The sequence below is a fragment of the Peromyscus californicus genome, unplaced genomic scaffold, assembly GCF_007827085.1.
Source record: "Peromyscus californicus insignis strain IS unplaced genomic scaffold, ASM782708v3 Scaffold_19__1_contigs__length_69161282, whole genome shotgun sequence".
Classification (NCBI taxonomy): Eukaryota; Metazoa; Chordata; class Mammalia; order Rodentia; family Cricetidae; genus Peromyscus; species Peromyscus californicus.
The window spans coordinates 59,675,212-59,694,590 of record NW_026294491.1 but is presented as its reverse complement, the minus strand read 5'-3'; the positions used below and the strand labels follow the sequence as shown (position 1 = coordinate 59,694,590).

Sequence of the window (19,379 nt, the reverse complement as noted above, 5' to 3'; positions counted from 1 at the left end):
AGCTCTACTGAACAACTACAATCTATGTAAATGATTTGCAGGCATCATCTGACTTACCTACCTTAGAGATAAATATTGTTACTGCATCTCATAACATTTCAAAAATACTTAAAACAGTTAGGATTCCGTCCTATTGGCCAAACTTTTCTCCCCCTCCTCCTTCCACCATCCACATGTAGTTTATAAATATAGAATTGTCAAGGAAGCCGTGAAGAGGTAACAACATAAACCAACTCTAAACACAGAAAGCACACTTAAGAATACTTTCATTCAGCCAGGCAGTGGTGGCGCACGCCTTTAATCCCAGCACTGGGAGGCAGAGGCAGGCGGATCTCTGTGAGTTCAAGGCCAGCCTGGGCTACCAAGTGAGTCCTAGGAAAGGCGCAAAGCTACACAGAGAAACTCTGTCTCGAAAAACCAAAAAAAAAAAAAAGAATACTTTCATTCATGTAAGACAAAAACCAGAATCAATGTACTAAGGGGCGGGGGGGACAAAACATGGATACATGTATGAGGATCCTCCAGGCTCCTATTTTCTACCCCTTCTATTTGGAAGACTCTGAAGATGTCAACTACTGCCCCTGCCCTGGAGGCTGCCCTCCTGAACACTATGTCAGTATGATCACAACTTCCCACTTCCCAGCACCTATAAGACGCCAGATAGAGCACATCAGGAAAAGCTCTTAAAGCTTTGAGATCAGACACTAAACACAGACAAATACAGCATGTAAAACACTAGTGAGGTCATTTCTAGAAAGAGTCAAGGTGTCAAATGCACAGAAAGGTGACGGGACAGCACAGAAGTCAGAGTAGACCTCCAGGAGAACAAGTCAGATGGCTGACCCTCGAAGCTCCCATGCATACTGCTTATGTTCTATATGTATTATGTTTCAGTACAGTGCACTGAGCGCACCAATCCCTTCTCATACTGTGTCCAAGCTGATCAACTCCATTGTATTTTATACCTTACCTGTAGGATAGAACCTCCAACATGTCAAATTAATAACTTTCAATCACATCTGCCCTTCAGATCCCTAAATCAACCCAACTGCCTTGACTCCCAGGCCTACGAGCAGCAGCAGAGCACTGCTATAGGAAAGGGTGTCACCTGCTTCAGCTGAGTCCCAGACAGTTTATGCAATGGTGAACACACTTCCAGTCAGATTTCTCTGCCTACCTCCCTGACTAACATGACAGCCCTTCATAACTGTTCTCAAGCTGCCCGCCCTGTCACTGCAGAGGCCTTGCTATGCCTTCTCAGTGGTATGACAACAGAGAAACGCTATTCATGTCTGGACAACAACAAATCAGCAAACACCAAAGAGTGAAAAAAATTAAAACTATGCAAGCAGTAAATTAAAACAAAAAACAAGTGCAATTTATCACGGGAACAGACCACATGTGACCCCTCTGTAATAACCTAGAGTCTGGCCACAGAAAGCCCACTGAACTCTAGTGAACACTGCCTGCCATTCTAACTGCGTATGCTCAGCACTCACACACACTCCTGATCTACTGTAGAAATACTTTCATTAAAATGGCCAGAGGAAGACCACTCTATCATCGTCCCTTATTTTCACAAATGAATACACTGAATATACCAGTCTCTCTGGACTACTGAATGGACACTGATGTATATTACTCTATTAGTCAGAATGCAGTATTATAAATCCATTCTTAAAAATTGAACTGACCATTTAAAACTGATCATTTCTGCCATTCAAAAATAAGAAAATCACTACCATGATTAAAAATTAAGGTGATAAATTGGCTGGCTATTTGCATACTGCAGTCATAGCACAATTCTACACTCAAGCAAGAAAAACAAATATTAAAGAAAACTGAGAAGTTTTTTTGGTCTCTAATCATACACTAGGCAAGCAACCCACTCATTAGTCTGGTTGTTTTTACTGTTTCTATCAGGGGTTGTTTCAAATAAACTTTCTAAATGTAAAATTACTTCATTAGTCAACTTTAAAAGTAAAATGCATTGCAAAGACCCATGTCTGAAATCTGAGAATACAGTAAAAGGCATAAAAAGAAACAAAAAATGAAAGTTCTTAAAATTTGCACTTAGAATTTGTTTTGGAGCTTGTTGAAATGATTCCTAAAAATTCATCTGGAAGCATAAAAATAAGAAGGGGCCAAAAATATTTAAAAAGAAAACTCATGTGGACGGACTTGAACTCTAACACCAAATATTAAAACACATTAAGAAGCTCTAATAACTACACTAATGCAGCGCTGGCACAGGAAGAGAAAAGCCCAGGAACAAAGCCAGAGGCGAAGGGAATCACTTCTTATCAGATCACAGTAGAGTTCCAGCAGGGAAGGAAGGGATGGAGGGAGGCTTATGGAATCTGTGTGGTAGGACCACTAACTAGCAAGTGGATCTGAAGCGAAGTTGCTTTCACTTAGAGCCCCCCTGACAACATAGAACAACAAACGGATTAATGTTAAATTGTGGAAGTCAAACCCTGAACCATAGGAGAGGGTATGGAATGGTGTATAAAGATTGAGAGGACTTCAGGCCAAAGGCAGAAGCAACAAGACAGTGTAAAACGACTAAGCTACACATGAAAAAGAAAAAGGAAAGAAAACTGACTAAGCTACATTTAAAAGAAGGAGAAAAGAAGGAAATCCCCACACTTTAAAAGTCACTAATCAACCTGAAGGAGACCAAATGCTGGGAGAAGAGAATGCCTATGGGGAGCCATACAGGGGAAGCTTTGGAAAACACTGAAAGTTCTTAATAAGCTACAGGAAATCAACAAGTTGGTAAAAAATGAAACTGTCTAAGAATGAGAGCATATGAACACACGCATGAAATGTAAGTGACAAACTTGTTGAAGCCCAGTGGCCACGCTGTTAGACAACACAACACAATACACAACACCACAACACAACACCAGGTCTGGCCGGCCATTGTCCTGAGAGGTAGGCTGGGGGAGGGGAGGTGCCCTCAGAATGAGACAGAAATGTAAATCAGTTCAGCTTCCTTAAAGGAAAATTAAAAAGTTCCAGAAAGGGTATTAGAGTAAAAACTTGGTAATAGGTGCCAATATTTTATTTCATAGTTTTAGTAACACTGGAAAACTTGATTAATAAAGCTTAAGAACATACAATATACTGAATGGGGACAAAAGACAGACATTACAGAAGTACAGCAGTAACTACAGATTACTAAGAACCATTTAATGGAAAAAGGAAAAACAGGAGCTGGAGAGATGGCTCAGCAGCTAAGACCACTAGCTGTTCTTTCAGAGGACCCAGGTTCAATTCTCAGCACCTACCTGGTGGCTCACAACCGACTGTAACTCCAGTTACAGATGATCCAGTACCCTCTTGGGGTCCCTCCAGCCCCAGGCAAGCAAGTGGTGCCCAGACATGCACACAGACAAAACACCACTCACACACACAAAATAGAACAAAGAGGAATCGGCTACACACATACACACACACCCCTGGTATACCACTTGCCCTCGATAAGGGATAGCGGCAGACGGTCCCTTTTCTCTCCTCCTCCAGCTTGCGTAACTCGGGAGCTGCTCTCAGTTTCTTTTCCTTCTGTTTGGTAAGGCTGCCACTTTGTGTTTATTAACTAAACTGGACAACTTCTATTGTAATTGACAACTAGTTCTCAGTGATACCAATCCTTGACAAAAGACTAAGTAATGTTCACAGTTAGCCTGTAGCTGAAAGATAAACAACTTACTACTAGTTAATAGACAGAGAAGACAGCAGCAGAGGACTGGGAACAGCAACACAAAAAGGCTTAACAGTGAAACAGCAGCGGTAAGAATTCGGAGTGCAGTTCCTACCAGTACGCAGGGGATTAAGTCTGCACTTCCTCATCTGAAAATGCACAGGACCAAGGACTGCATGTACACTGACTTCACTTGTACATGATCTAAAGCCTGAAATTCTTAAAGCAATAGGATGTACTGACAAATTGTAAAGGAGTCCCCTCACTTTAACTCTAGCTCCCTTTCTGAGGAACAATTCATAAGGGGAAAACTTGAGCCTCTCCAGGCTGAATGTACTATTAGGAGTGGGCTCTACCCAGGTTGGAAATGAAGGGAAAGTGTACACTTATTCCAGAGTCGCAGCCAACAATAACCTTTACATTCAGAACCCAGCTTAGGGAGATCGCTGGGGAAGACGTGTGTGAAAGTATTCAATACAAAGTGCTGAATTTAGCTTTTCTTTTTCTCAACTTTCTTTAATGGTCTTAGGTCTATCAGATATAAATATTAGGCAGAATCCTAAGTTTCTGGGGGTTTTTTTTATAGAGAGCTGGTTTTATAGCTCAGAGGTCGACTTCTGCAAAAACCTAGATAGTAAATGTTTTCAGCCTCACAGTCCATATGGGTTTGCTACAAATACCCAGCTCTGCCACGTAGCGTGAAGACAGCAGTGAGCGACAGATAAATGAGTGAGCATCACCGACGTCCAGTGAACTTCATTTACTCAAACAGGTTACATGGCTGTAGGCTGCTGACTCATGCTATACATCACCTGGTGTTTTATCTACTACCTTATGTATCATTTTAATAAATCCTATAAGATTAGCTTTAAAATACTTCATCTTTTTTAATAATGTTAGGAAGAAAGTCAAATAAGACTGTGAATTACTACTAAATTCAAATAAAGGATACATGGGGTTCATTATATTATAATGTAAAGAATCTGAAGATGTCCAAATTCACAGTTAAAAAATACGAGTAAATCAATTTAGTGCCACAGGGGGAAAAAATGAAATTTATCGTCTTATCATAAAGTGCATACTTAAAATTTTAAATACAATTACTGTAACATAACATCAAAGTTTGTTAACAAAAAGCCTGTTAAACTATAATGAAAAACCACCGAGTATACAAATCTATAAACTCTTAAAGTGCCCCACAATTTAAGATACAGGCAGGCTCAAGAAAGTCAGCTTCTAAAGTAGTGTTTATCCCCATCTTAGCAATCACAAGTGTTATCAATTTTTGACTTTAGAACAAATTTTTATAAGAAATAGATTCACACATAAATTTATTATTTTTCAAATAAAAGCATACATTTTTATTTCTCAGTTTTAAATTCCAAGAACTCAATATTTATAGATGGCCCATACAACCAAAGTTCTCAAAGATTCTCAATAATTAAGACTATAAAGAGATGCTGAGAGCAGAAAGTCTGAGATACTATGACATCAATGCTTTCAATGTTAATACTTTCTTTGAAGTATGTCTACTGAGAGACTATCACATGCAATCAAACTCACCAAAAATGTGCTTTGAACTATTATCACACAGTAGAGTCAACCCACTCTAAAGGCTATCAATATACACATGAGGAAGGCATTTAAACTTTGCACAGAAATAGTCTTTTAAAATGCCTAAGGATCACTGGGAAAGAACCTACATTGCCTCTTCCTATAGATACCTGTCTCCTAAACCACTAGGAAAGAACTGAGTGCTTACATGGTTCCCTAATCTGCTACTCCGCCCAATTAAGATAAACTGTCTCATTCACTGCAAGGTGAGAATAGCCTTTGGAAAGACTTCTTCAACAAATGTGCAATTTCTCAAAGATTCATGTGATTTTTTTTAACACTTTGTGTTTTTCACAATAATCTGAAATGCAATGGTTTGAATATTATCAAAGTTAAAAACTACTTTGAATTAGGCTCACTGAATTAGGAGAATTGAGAAAAACTGCAAACTTCTCTGAAAACATTTTGACTATCCACAAAAAGGTGAGCTGGTACTCAGTTTTCAAATACAGTGCACCACTGCAGCACTTTTATCCAACTCTGACTGTCTTACATGTAGCTTTTTAAATGTTTTGAGATTATTTTAATTTGTTTAAATACAAAGTACATTAAGCTAAGGTTTATACATTTTATTTCAATGTTCTTCAACATTATCAATTTAAAATAGCAACAATAATAGCATGTAAAGGCATACTCACATCATGCTCTGCAATTCTGCAGCAAAGCTTATAGCCTTCCCTGTGTTTCTTCCACTACTCGAAGTGGCCGTAGACATCGGGCTAGCTGCAGTATTATTCATCTAGAAAAAAAGGAAAAGGAATAATACTTACAAAATAGAGGCAATTCTAAATTACTTCAAAAAGTATAGAAACCTTCAAATTGCAGATAATTTCAGTTCTGTATAAATCCAACTTTCTTCTACTTGATGTCTTTATTCAAATGAAAAACAGTATAGTGAGAGAAAGCTGTTCAGTCAGTTCAGGTATCAAATAATTGCCTATGTGTCTAGTACACATTCAGCACCTACACTAGAGTAAGCAACAGAACAGAAATACTGATTAAACTGCTTTGGCATAGGTTGGTAGTTCTCCAGAGTGTCGCACACCACCCTAAGTCTCATTAGCAATTCTTCAGGGAGTGTCCAATAGCCCCTTAACACAGCTAAGTTCCCCCAGTTTCACACAGACCAATAAAAACAAGTCACTTTGGGAGCAGGAGAGTTGGCTGTGGAACCATGATTGCTTTACAAGCATGCGGACCTGAGTTGAGATCCCAGCACACACAGGAAAGCTGGCACTGCAGCACTCTCCTGGACCCCAGCCCAAGTGAAAGCTGGCACAGCAGCACACACACCCTTATAACCCCAGCCCTGGGGGAGAGAGAACAAGGGGATCCTGGGTGTTCTTTGGCCAGCCGGTTTAGCTGAAAAGGGTGCTCTGGGTTTTGAGGAATGGTTTTAAGGACTGACCTATTCAGAATTACTATAAAATGATAAAGATCTGTTGCTACAGTAAGCATGACACAACACACCTCATCATTACTGAACACCTAAGCATCTGGGACAGAATGTAGCATTTGTTTTGACTATTTTTCAAATAGAAATACTGTTTTGATAATAAATAAATACAATAATGTGAAGAAGTGACTGAGAAAGACAACCTGATATCAACCTCTGGCCTCCACATATGCCGCACACACGAATAGAACACACATGCGTGTGCATGCACAGGAACACACACACACACTTTAGGAGTACAAGGTAAGAGTTCATTTAAAAAAGTTCTTTTAACTACAATATACAAAATGAGAAAAAAAAAAAAAAACAGCACAGTCTAGTTCTCATTTGAACCAAAGCCTAAATTATAGTTGAAAATCAATCAACAGATCAGAAGTGGGCATTACATTTTATAATCTTATGAGCAAATAATTGACTCAATTTAAAATGTGACATTTTCACTATTAAATCAGGCTGATATATAATGAAAAACTAGCCAATCCCTAAAGCATGCCTTTTTATTTATTGTACATGGCACTAAATTAAATAATAATTAGTAAACAAGAACTAGTCAAAAGAACACAAAAGTCATCGAAGTAAGTAAAGTACCAACTACCATAAAATAAACACACGATAAATATTACTCCCAGTTTATATAAACTTTCCCTAAGTTGCAGAGTCTATGAGAGAACACAAACTTGAGAACACAGGATAAAGCAGCTGAGAGGGGTCCAGGGCTGATTCAGGTGGTAAGGCAGTCTCTAGAGTTGGTGCTGCACAGAGCACTTTCCCATTGACAGCACTGCACAAGGCAAAGCCCAGGCAGGGAAAGGACTCCACTGTGATGAAACATCCACCTTGAAGATGGCAGCCTACAGGGGCACCTTGCCGGGAAGGCTGAGTTGAGCATAGTCTATATATTAATAGGAGACAGGAGATTTCAGCCTGGGGGATGTTTCCCGCAAGTGGAAACATGCGGCCCAATCCTGTGCATTGGCTCTCAGTGGCCTATGGAAGATGCTTTCCCGTTCTGCACATCTCAAAGTAGAGTGTATTACCTCCTGTGCATTGGCTCTCAGTGGCCTATGGAAGATGCTTTCCCGTTCTGCACATCTCAAAGTAGAGTGTATTATCTCCTTGAGCTATAGTCACTGACTAGTTTTCCCCCAGACAGTTTCTGGCGAACCACACACCGTCTATACAGGGTGCTGTCTCCTGAGGTCCTCTATCTCCTGGGGTCCTCTTGCTGATGACCAGACTCACGGTAATGGAAGAAAGCCTGTTTCACCTGATTCTGTGGCAGGCATGAGATGACGCTAAAACCCTGCATAAAGATCTGATTTCAGTGTTTGGCGGCTTCTGATTTCAGTGTTTGACTGACTGGGTTCAGCTCCCAGCTCGGTTGCTTTGTTAGGACTTTAGAGAAGTTACTTTACTTCTCTCTGCTTCCATTATCTCATCTATAAAATGTGAATAATAGCCCTACTTTTTAAAGACTGTGACAATTAGATGAACTCATAAAGAAAATAATTTGGAACAATCTTGATACAGTAAGTATACAATAAATGTTAGCTATTAAAATAAAGATATTTAAAATGCCCCATCTTGATCTGACACAAGCTTTTATATCAATTTAGAATACTTTTACTTCAAAACACTCCATCTTACCTTTCACTCTCCCTATATTCCACGATGTGTAAGAAGACAGGATCCTCTTCTTCCCTGCTTGCTCTGCACTACACAATCTATAAACTCTTACCTCTTTCACACTCAGCTCACTCTCTATGTGCCTGTCAAATTCATTTCCATATGTCTTTTTAATCTGACCAAATGTGTGGAAAATGATAAACGTCACCAAGGGAATCTAGACCAGGGGCACTCCTCAAGGACAGGGTATGAAAATAAGCTAGAGAAAAAGCTACTGTACTCAACTGCCCAAGATGGACAGTTTTTGAAACGTGACACAAAGATCTAGGGCAAACAGCATCTTAACTGTATCATAATAAGTATGCAGACATACTTGTATGTGAGTATGTCTAAAACACCCCAATATGCCTTTGGCCTATGCTGAGCAGGCTAGAACTAACTAGGGCACAGAACATGAGCACTCTGAAGGACAAAGTTTCACTCAAACTGAACCTAACGCCCAAACATGTTTTAAAAGAAAAAAAAAATTCTAATGCTAAGAAAAGCTATCACTTTCCTTTAAGCCTAAATTTGTTCTGTTTTTCACAAAAACTTTTGAAATGATTACTATTTTTCTACAAAGTAAGGAAAGAAACTACCCACACTCCCTTGCTCTATTTGGTTTTGAGACAGCCTCATGGATTCTAAGCTGGCAATGAACTTGTTATGTAGCCTCCCTGCCTCCACCTCCCATGTGCTGGGATTCCAGGCACATGCTGTCAAACTCCAGCTTGAAACTTGGGTTAAAAAAAATAATCACGCCACCAGTCTATGACTAGGGAAACAAGAACTACAGATTTCTACAAACAGACCAGCAAAAAGAGAATACAGCCTCCCTTTTTCAAGGACCCCCACCCCCAGTGTACTCCAGTAGTTCCAACACAAGGCCTGGAGAAACAGTAACCTCAAGGACTCTGTATTAACCCCAAAATCAGGATGTAAGTTGACTCATTTCAGATCTGATAGACGCACACCACTGTGTGGGGTGTGGGGTGACACCACTGAAACAATCTGTCCCTTCCTTCCGTTTCAAACCCAGCCACCCTGCTTTAACTCTCTAAAGAGAACATATTTCATAGAGCAAATGTATAGTAAGGGCCAGGCCCTAGCTTTGATGCCCAGCTCTCTCTCTCTTCCAGTTGTCTCCCCACTAGAAATGGTTCCTATCAAGGGTATTTATTGGTAAGAGGCAAAGGGTTCCAATCCAAATTTATTATAACCACAATCAGCCTTTCACAGACAAGTTACTTAATTTCTAAATCAAACAGGTGAATAACATTTTTCTTGACATGATGGGCTGATAGCTCATTAGACTCCAGAATAATTCTTTCCTGTAACCCCATTTGGTTTGATGATTTAGATAATCATTTCTTTGGACATTAACTTCTTTGCACATCAAAGTCCTATCATTCCAATGCTTTATTTCCTTTCTTCTAGACATAAAAAAGTCTGTTAAAAGCAGAAGCACTCAAGTCAATTTTCACTAATAAATACGGTTAACATGGGTCTGAAACCTACTGTAATCTTCTCAATGGGTTAATGTCCTGCAGTTGTTTGAGCTTTCCACGGGGATGCAGCTGCTCGCCATATTTTACAAAATGAATTCAGATGTGCAGACTGAGACTCAGATCATTTCAGCATGCCAGCTTACATGTGAACCCCAGGGATAAGTTCATTTCTGATTAATACTGTGTTAACCTGATCACTAAACCAAATTTCCATTCTAGAAAATAAAAATTTGTTTATTTCACCTAGACATACATATGTATGTATGTATGTATGTATGCAAGCAAAATTGCTTTCATTTGAAAGTATTACTGCCAAACACAAAAAGTTCTAATTATAGTAATGTGTAAAGACAGAATCAAAAAAGTAAATCAAAAATGCAGTGGATGTGTTACTGGGTATCCATTAAAAAACACTTTTGTTGATAACATGACCAAAGAAGGCATCCCATGAAAAACATCTTTCATCACACACCTCAAGGAATTGAGACTGTAACCTAGAAGTAATACCAAAATCTGGGCTATAAGTCTATCAGCCAAGCAGCAATTACGAGACCTAATGGAAATGACCAGTTCTTCTACTCCATCACTGGCGAGGAACATTGTCAGACCCATGGACTTACTCTAACATCCTAATATTTCATAACCTAGACATCTCCCACAATATAAATAAGTCTTTACAATTAAAACAGCTTTGTAAAACCCCAAAAGTAGAAAAAAAAATCATACGTAAGTCAACATCATTACACCCTCCATTTTTGTTTGTTAAAAAAAATCAAGTTACAACAGAATCTAAATTTCTACTGATATGAAAAATACCAAATGATCAATCACTACAAATACAAAAACTCAAAAGGTGTAAAGTATCTATAAAATGTCTATAGCATGTAGAATTCCCAATTTCTGGCAGCTTCTTTGCCAGAATATAGCACAGGCCGGCCTCTAAGCCAAGTCCTGATGGAGTCCTCTTTCCCACTGGAAATTTCAGGAGCCAGAATTAGTTTCTTTCATTTCAGCATTCTGGCCTTCCATACCTCACCCGTTAAGTTCTGCTTACAGCCCCCACATCCAACCTTCTGCCTGCAAACTGCATGTACCCCAGCAAAGCTATGAATGCAGCCCAGCTGGGTTTTGATGATGGCATTATATCACGACATCAAAAAGTTGGGTATCTATGGCTTATAGCACTCTAGGGTTTCTATAGGCAAACTCTTCCAAATTCCTTTCACAAACAGTTCCAAAGGCCTGCAAGCCACATGGTCAGGTAGTCACAGCAGAAAGCCTCACTTTTCAAGTACCAATTTTCTTTCTTTCTCAATGCTATGGCAAAATGCCGGACAAAAGAAACTTAAGGAAAGAACTATTGTGGTTCACAGTTAGAGGGGACACAGTCAGTCACAATGGTGAGGTCACAGTTAGAGGGGACATAGTCAGTCACAATTAGAGGGGACACAGTCAGTCACAATGGTGAGGTCACAGTTAGAGGGGACATAGTCAGTCACAATTAGAGGGGACACAGTCAGTCACAATGGTGAGGTCACAGTTAGAGGGGACACAGTCAGTCACAATGGTGAGGTCACAGTTAGAGGGGACACAGTCAGTCACAATGATGAGGTCACAGTTAGAGAGGTCACAGTTAGAGGGGACACAGTCAGTCATGATGGTGAGGTCATAGCAGTAGCTGGTCACACTGATCTATCAGGAAGCAGATACAGATGGATGCTGATGTCCATGTTTTCTTCCTTTTTGCTTTGTATTAAGTTTGAGACCCTTCGAGCAGTGGTGGCGTACGCCTTTAATCTCAGCACTTGGGAGGCAGAGGCAGGTGAATCTCTGTGAGTTCGAGGCCAGCCTGGTCTACAGAGTGAGATCCAGGACAGGCACCAAAACTACACAGAGAAACCCTGTCTCAAAAAACAAAAAACAAAAAAAAAAACAATAAAAGTTTGGGGCCCTATCCTATAGGATGTGTTACCCACATTCAGGTGGTCTTCCCTCCTCAGTTAAAGTTCTTAGGAAACATCCTCAGAAGCATACCCATAAATATGTCTTCTAGATAATTCTAAATCCAGTCCCATTGACAGAGAAGATTAACCATCACAATTGGTTAATACTATCTTAGTAAATGTGCATTATTTTCACTCTAAACTTCTGTCCAATACTGAATCCCTCCTCCAACCACTGGCAAATAACAGCATCTCTTAAATGACATAGAAATGTAAACTCACCATTGATTTATTTCCTTTCACTCTCCCCTATAAAAAGTAACATGCCTTCGATTCCCTCTCCTTACTATAAAGATACTGACAATGTCTTTTTTAAAGCCCAAACTATCTGCACTTGGATTATTCATTCATAATTATTGGACACTGACTAAAAGCCAAATGTTCTTTTATGGCCTCAGGATATAATAGTGACTAAACAAACGAACAAACAAAAATCATTATAGGGTAAGGAGTCACACTCAGACAAAAACCATTTGAAGTAGTGCTATACAAACAAAGTAAACAAATAGATTTCAACTACAAGGTGACAACATGTGTCTGAACAAAATGCAGGAGGCGGTGCTCAAGAACCTGTATGCAGGAACAAGATCCTAAGACCACTGTGGGTGTAGTGGAGTGAGTGGAGATCAGCACTAAGAGTGAGATCCAAGAGTCATGAGGAGGAAGTACATGAAAAGGCCTTGAAGGCCATAGGAGGTTAATTTTTACTGGACGATAATATTAAGCTATTGGAGAACTTTGAACATAGGATTTTTTTAAGGATAGCTGCAGTGAGGATATTTTATAACAAGGGTACGACCCAGGAAAGCAGAACTACTGAAGTTGAATGGACAAGGTATCAGTGGCTTTGACTTCTGTAACAAGTGGAGACAAGAACATATTTTGAATGCAGAGTTAACGTGGAGTAGACACTGGGTATGTAAGAACAAGATGACTGAGGCTTGAAACCTTAGAAACTAACTAAATTATGCTACCATTTGCTAAAAAGAGGAAGTCTGGAAACGAGAAAACAAACAAACAAACAAAAACCACTGGAGTTCAGTAAGACCGTATTGGGACAACTATTAGACACTCGAGTGGAGGGGATCCTACAAAGCTTTGTGAAAGGCTGTTAAAGGAAGGAAACGTTACAAGGCTGACAAACTGATGTCTTACAAGGGGAATGTCATGCAAGGAGAGTGTGGCTGGTTTGATTTGGTTTGGCTTGCCTTGATTTAGTACGATGTCCTGTTTCACACCACAAGGTGGCCTTGAAATTCCTACATAGCTCAGCCTAGCCTCAAACTCCTACCTCAGCCTCTTGAGTACAGAGATTAAAGGAATGTGTCATCACACCTGGTTGGACATGGGCCTTTTACTTAAACAACTAACTAACCAAATACCAGAACCTATAATATAAGAATCTACTGATGTCTCAGGTTCACTTCCCCCATCTTTCAGGAATAATTTCTATCTGTCTCATAAAGGTATTATAAAGAACACAATGCAGCCGGGCGTAGTGGTGCACACCTTTAATCCCAGCATTCACGAGGCAGAGGTAGGCGGATCTCTGTGAGTTCAAGGCCAGCCTGGTCTACAAAGTGAGTTTCAGGACAGCTAGGGCTGTTACACAGCAAAAACCTGTCTCCAAAAACCAAAACCAAACCAAAATAAAATCCAAAATGCAATGTGGACTCAAAGATATATCTGAATTGAAAATAAAAAATGTTTATAAAATGGGACAGGTCTATCACTCAGTGACACAGCACTTGCCTTAAATGCATGAGTCACTAGGCTCAATTCCCAGCAATACATACGCGCACGCACACTATCAAGACATTTTCTTATCCTTGTTAGCTAACTTTACAGACATCAGAGCTCTCTGCTGTTTTTCCCCTTAGTTTCATATTAGCCTAAATTCCTATTCCATGTGCTTTAATACCCATTACTGTCCTTTTAAAAATTTGTTCTTAAAAATTATTCTTTAATAAAAGTATACCTAAAATGCACTGAAGAATGTACCTAACAACACTCAGCCTAAAACACACAGCATCCATACTGGTAAATTCCATAGCAAACTCACTTTTGCAACACTAAAACATTATTGTTTTTACATAAAATTCAGTGACTTTATGGGTTTTTTTTTTCAAGTATGTGGAAAATCAGGCCATCACTTAACAATCCTAATATTAAGTGGTATAGCACAAAACAAGGATATTTTTTAAATGAGTGGATATTTTTAAACATTACAATTCTCTTCTAGCCTAGAATCATGTGTTATAAATAGTCAACCTTAGCTAGGTGGTGGTGGCACACGCCTCTAATCCCAGCACTTGGGAGGCAGGGCCAGGTGGATCTCTGTGAGTTTGAGGCCAGCCTGGGCTACAGAGTTCCAGGAAAGGCACCAAAAATACACGGAGAAACCCTGTCTCAAAAAAATAGTCAATCTTATGAGAAATCTATTGTCATCTAGTATTAAACATACATGATTCATGATTCAACAATCGTAATTTAATGATGTAGTTAAAGCACAGGCTGTGTGGCTAATAATTTAGTACATATATATAAAGAATTAATGGACTTGGGCCTTACAAAAGGTCTTTTATCGGATTTTTTGGTTGTTTTGGTTTTTGTTTTTTCCATGATCACCTTACCAGGCCAGTATTTTTCCACTACTGATGAGGAAACTAAAAATACTGACTAAATGTCTCAGGTCTAATTTTATTTATATTTTTTTTAATGCAAGGCTTTAGGCTAGAGAGATGGCTCAGTAGTTAAAAGAACACACTACTAGTCTTCCAGAGGATCCAAGTTTGGTTCCCAGAGCCCACATCAAAGGTTCACAAGTTCCTGTAACTCTAGTCCTGGGAGAACCCAAAACCTCTGACCTCTGCTGGTTCCCACACAGATGTGTGTGCATATACATAATTAAAACAAATCTTTTTTAAAAAGAAAAGGGGGGGCGCTTTGATCCCAAGTAGCTGACAACCTGATCTATGTATGCATATATCTTAACAAAAAATCATCAATTTTAGTGCCTAGATTTTTCATTTGTAAAGGATGCCTATAACACGACTTGCTAAATGGTCTTATAAATGAAATAACCAGAGACAGGTATTGGGGTGAATGCTGAAAGAGCAGAGAAGCAGAACAAGCCACATCCAACCTCACCTTGCCAATTTCTCAGCTGATCTTGTTTCCTCAGACTGGAAGCCTCTGAGTCCTCACGCGAATGGATCTCAGCTGAACTGCTGCTAAAAGATCAAAAAGCTTAGCCAGGCTCTAGTTCCTGGTCCTCACACCTTAAATACCTTTCTGCTTCCAGCCATCACTTCCTGGGATTAAAGGCGTGTGTCACCACGCCTGGCTATTTCCAGTGTGGCTTTGAACTCACGGAGATCCAGATGGATCTCTGCCTCCTGAATGCTAGGATTAAAGGTGTGAGTGCCACCATTTTCTGGCCTCTATGTCTGTCTAGCGGCTGTTCTGTCCTCTGACCCCACATAAGTTTATTAAGGTGCACGACATATTGGGGAACACAATATTACCACAGATGCCTATCTCCAGATGCTCTAAAATAATATGAAATTATTAAAGTTCATTTTGCAGTCAGGGGCTGCCATTACCACTATGCTATCTCAGAAACTAATACATTTAATGTCATGTTCAGACAGTCTTTGTTTAAGAAAAAACCGCAGACAGAGGCCTAAGCAACGGGAATCAGTGGGAGGAGACTGAAGATGTGAGCAGGCTTCAAACCACAGTTGGAAAATCACTAATTTCACCCAAATCCCTCATTTTTCAGGTGAGGAAACTACAGCCCAGAGGGGTTTCTTGAACTGCCCAAGGACACACCACTCACTATTTAGTGACACAAGCTGGGACTAACACTGAGGTCCCCTGACTCCTGGTCCAGAATCCTTTCTACTATACAACGAGGAAACTCAAATAAAAGTGGATCCTAATTAACTCACCAGACCTCCACAGGTGTCCAACACAGTCAACTTTGGTGTCAACTATCTGCCTATGCCCACCCAGTGTAGCAGACAAGCCAGGCTCTGGAGTTCAGACACAGGCTCTGAGTCTTATCACGTGACCTTGGGCAACTCATGCCACCTCTCTTTCTCAGTTCCTCTACCATGGAAACTTAAAATACTTCTCTCCTAGGGTTCAGGCGGCAGTGACTGAGCAAGGCCTGATGCTTACAAAGTACTCCTTAGCTCACGGGATACACGATAATGAACATAAGCAAGGGCACAGCTCTTTAAAAACATTTCAGGGCTTTGAACATCAAGCAAACTCAAAGAGGGAAGCTTATGACTGTGACAGTCTTTTCAAGGCTAAGCTAGTGGGACCATATAAGACACACTGGGCTCAGTGGCATTGCCTTCGACATTTAAAATGACAAACAGAACAGTTCACCCCCTTCGGTTAACATGAATTCAGTTAACACAATAATGCAATGGCTACAATCTTTCTCATAATGTAAGTGAACTATAAGCAAAATCATTGGCATTCTGATACATGAAAAGCAGATTTCTGATTGATTTACTCTCTGACCTCACCAAAAACTAACATTTTCAGCAGGAATGCTCAATCTTCCTATTTTACTGGACCGGCATATTTGTAGCCCCTTACACCAAAAGACTTTTTTCTTCTTCCCCAAAGAGAACCAATAATCCCATTACCCAAGATTTCTATACAAAGTAAAACATTCAGATTGCCAGTGGCTAAAGTGACCAAGTCACTCTCTGGCCTTATTCCAGTGAAACAGCATGGACTTTGTCACTGTTTTCAGCAAGTGTATTCTGGAGACTGCAAAATAGCTAATCATTCCAAGATTATGTTAAGAATTCTGACAGGTTTAAAAAGTGTGACCATGCTAGCACAGTCCAAACTGGAACATTTCTGACAGTATCAAAGGGGCTCTGGTAGAAAGTGTGCTGGGACATGACTGTCCCAGAAAAGTTAAGATGTCTGTCTACTTAAGACCAGCTCAGTCTGATTTGCATGTCACGAACTAGTCTCTGCCTATGATGTAACTCGCAAGCTTTAAGCTGTCATTCCAGAACCAACGATTATCTTCAGCCTTGAGGCCAAGGGCAACATTTTACAAATATCAGGCCGGAGTTCAGGGCAGTATCTACCGTGAAAGTTCTGTTTTGGTTTCGTTCTTAGGGTTTATTTTCAAGGACTGGGTGCACAGCCTAGCGGCAGAGCATCCACTTAGTAAGTGGGAGGTCCAGAGTTCAATCCCAGCACAAAAAGAAAGCAAGAAGAGAGGGAGGGGGAGAAGGGAGGGAGAGAGGGGGAATTTTATTTTCAAGATTTACAAACACTCAGTCAAAAAACAGTTGGGCATATTTCAAAGAAAGTAATCGCATGACATATTCATCACCAAATTTCACTTTTCTCTTCAGAAGTTTGAATATATATATGGATACTAAAATGACTTCTAAAATTGCTCAAAGGTTACTACTATAATTTATTAAACTACTTTATTATATTAAAGGTTAAAAGGGAAGCACCACCTTTCAAATGGGGAAGAAAAAACCCACAGCAATAAAGAGTTGAAAGTGTTCACTAAGAACAAACCAAGTGATACAAGACAGTGGAAAGCCAGAGCTGGTTAAAGAAAACTCTAGTTAGTGTTGTTCTCTTCCCAATGAAATCTGGCATTAGCTTTAGAACCAAGGAGTCAAAAGAGTGTTTTGGTTTAATTTGCCAAGTTGTAAATAAATACTAACAGACTCACGCTTTGAATGAAAGGCATTATTTTGGATATAATTATGATTCCTTACAACGTAAATATTCCAAGAGCTGGCCTCTCTGATTCAAAAGTCAACCAAATCAAAAACTGTAACAGCGCTCAGTTTTTCAGACCTGTTGGATCCTATGCAACAATCACCATGCATGTAGATGGCTACTTAAATTGTAATTAATTTGCTAACCGATTAAAAATTAAGCTCATCAGTGGCACCTGCCACATTTCCAGTGCTCAAGAGCCACATAAACCTGATGGCTCCCTACCATACTGGTAGCCTACAGTGGTATTTCCAGCTTGGCAGAAAGTTCTATTGGGTAGCACAGCTTTCAAGATAGACACAATGTACTTAAACACCCTGGGGGGTGGGGGGGATTGGGAGGCACGACTCGTAATAGCATGATTAATTACGTTCCGGTTTTGCCAAGTATTATCAAGAAACTGTCCCTTAGTAGTCAAATTCCGCCTCTCTGGAACACGCAGAAATTCAACCAGTTGTTTCTTCACGTAAATCTTTTAGCCGTGATCTGCTCTTCACAAATACTTGCTCAAAGGTTACTTCTAAAACCAGATAAACATGTACTCGTTTCTTGGTGAGTTTCTACTAACTACAGGGACATGATGCTAATTTATCCGGGTGTACAACAACAATACTGCTTCCGGGGTCCTGTCTGCATGTCAGATATATTCCACTATCCCTATAACTCCACTATCATTTGTCACACCAACTGTCCTGACTTTCCAAAGAGAAGGCAGGATGACAATTTTCTTTAACATGGAGCTCATAGGTAATTAATCTCTGCTGGCGTTGATGTAAGCTTTAAGCAGCCAAGTATTCTCCCGCAACCCTGAGTTTTGACCCAGGCTGTGATGATCCCCATCTACACCCCACAACACCAGCTAAATGATTTCCCAGGGGTCCCAGAGGCGGGCGGTGACAGCAGCATCGCTGGGTCCCCGGTCCCTCTCGCTGCGCGCTGCGCTTCCACTCATGCTAACTAACTTCCATGAAGTCGAGCTTTCCTTTTTGAAGGACCCCCCCCCCCCCCCCCGGCTTCCTCCCCAACGCAACCTGGGTGACACGCAAAAGGTGCCTCTCCGCCCAGCCCGAGGCTCCCCTCGCCCCACGCCCACCGACGACGGGGAGGAGCCAGGGCGCACCCCACACTCGGCGGCCTGCACCCGGCTGGGCCCGCGGCCCCGGGCCTGACCTTGGGCTGCCACGTCCCTGGCGTCCCCAGGACCTCGCCCCACGCCCCGCCGCCCCCACGCGCCCCACAACCTCTGCTTAAGGACACGTGGAGGCACGTCTGCGCGTCCCGCGTGGAGAATGAGAGGGGACAGAGATGGCGCGCGCTGTCTGCGGCGGCGGCGGCGGCCCCGGGACACGATGGGCAGGGGGGCGGGGAATGGGGAAGGGGGGGGACAGAGAGTGTAGACAGGGAAAGAAAGGTGACTGGGCTAGGCTGAAGGGGTGGGGGTGGGGGCGCAAGATGGCGAGAGCGCCACTGTGAGGGGCGGGGGTGGCGGGGACTGAGGGAACCGGGCGGGCGGGGAGCGCGGGCGCATGCGCACGCGGCCGCCGTGCCGCTCCGGCTACTTCCGCCACACTCCGGGGGCGGGGCGTCGCGCTCCGGCCCAGGCGGGTGGAGCGGCTCGCAGGTTCGCGTCCGGGCCTCAGAGC

General features: G+C 41.2%; 1 protein-coding gene across 3 annotated transcripts in view; it reads right to left on the bottom strand.

Moving 5' to 3' along the window:
- The window catches only part of Supt3h (SPT3 homolog, SAGA and STAGA complex component), a 355,460-nt gene extending 336,316 nt beyond the window's left edge, over positions 1-19,144 (bottom strand). The window contains exons 1-3 of one of the 3 annotated variants that reach the window (XM_052745407.1): positions 18,978-19,144; positions 15,103-15,182; positions 5,959-6,059 (exon numbers count right to left, since the gene is read on the bottom strand). In XM_052745407.1, coding sequence (XP_052601367.1) covers positions 5,959-6,059 — 101 coding nt within the window. In that variant the 5' untranslated portion in view covers positions 15,103-15,182; positions 18,978-19,144. Of the gene's footprint in view, positions 1-3,293; positions 3,313-5,958; positions 6,060-15,102; positions 15,183-18,977 lie in introns of those variants that run through there. The other 2 variants (XM_052745406.1, XM_052745410.1) reach the window with 2 other exon arrangements.
- Positions 19,145-19,379: the final 235 nt, after the last annotated feature.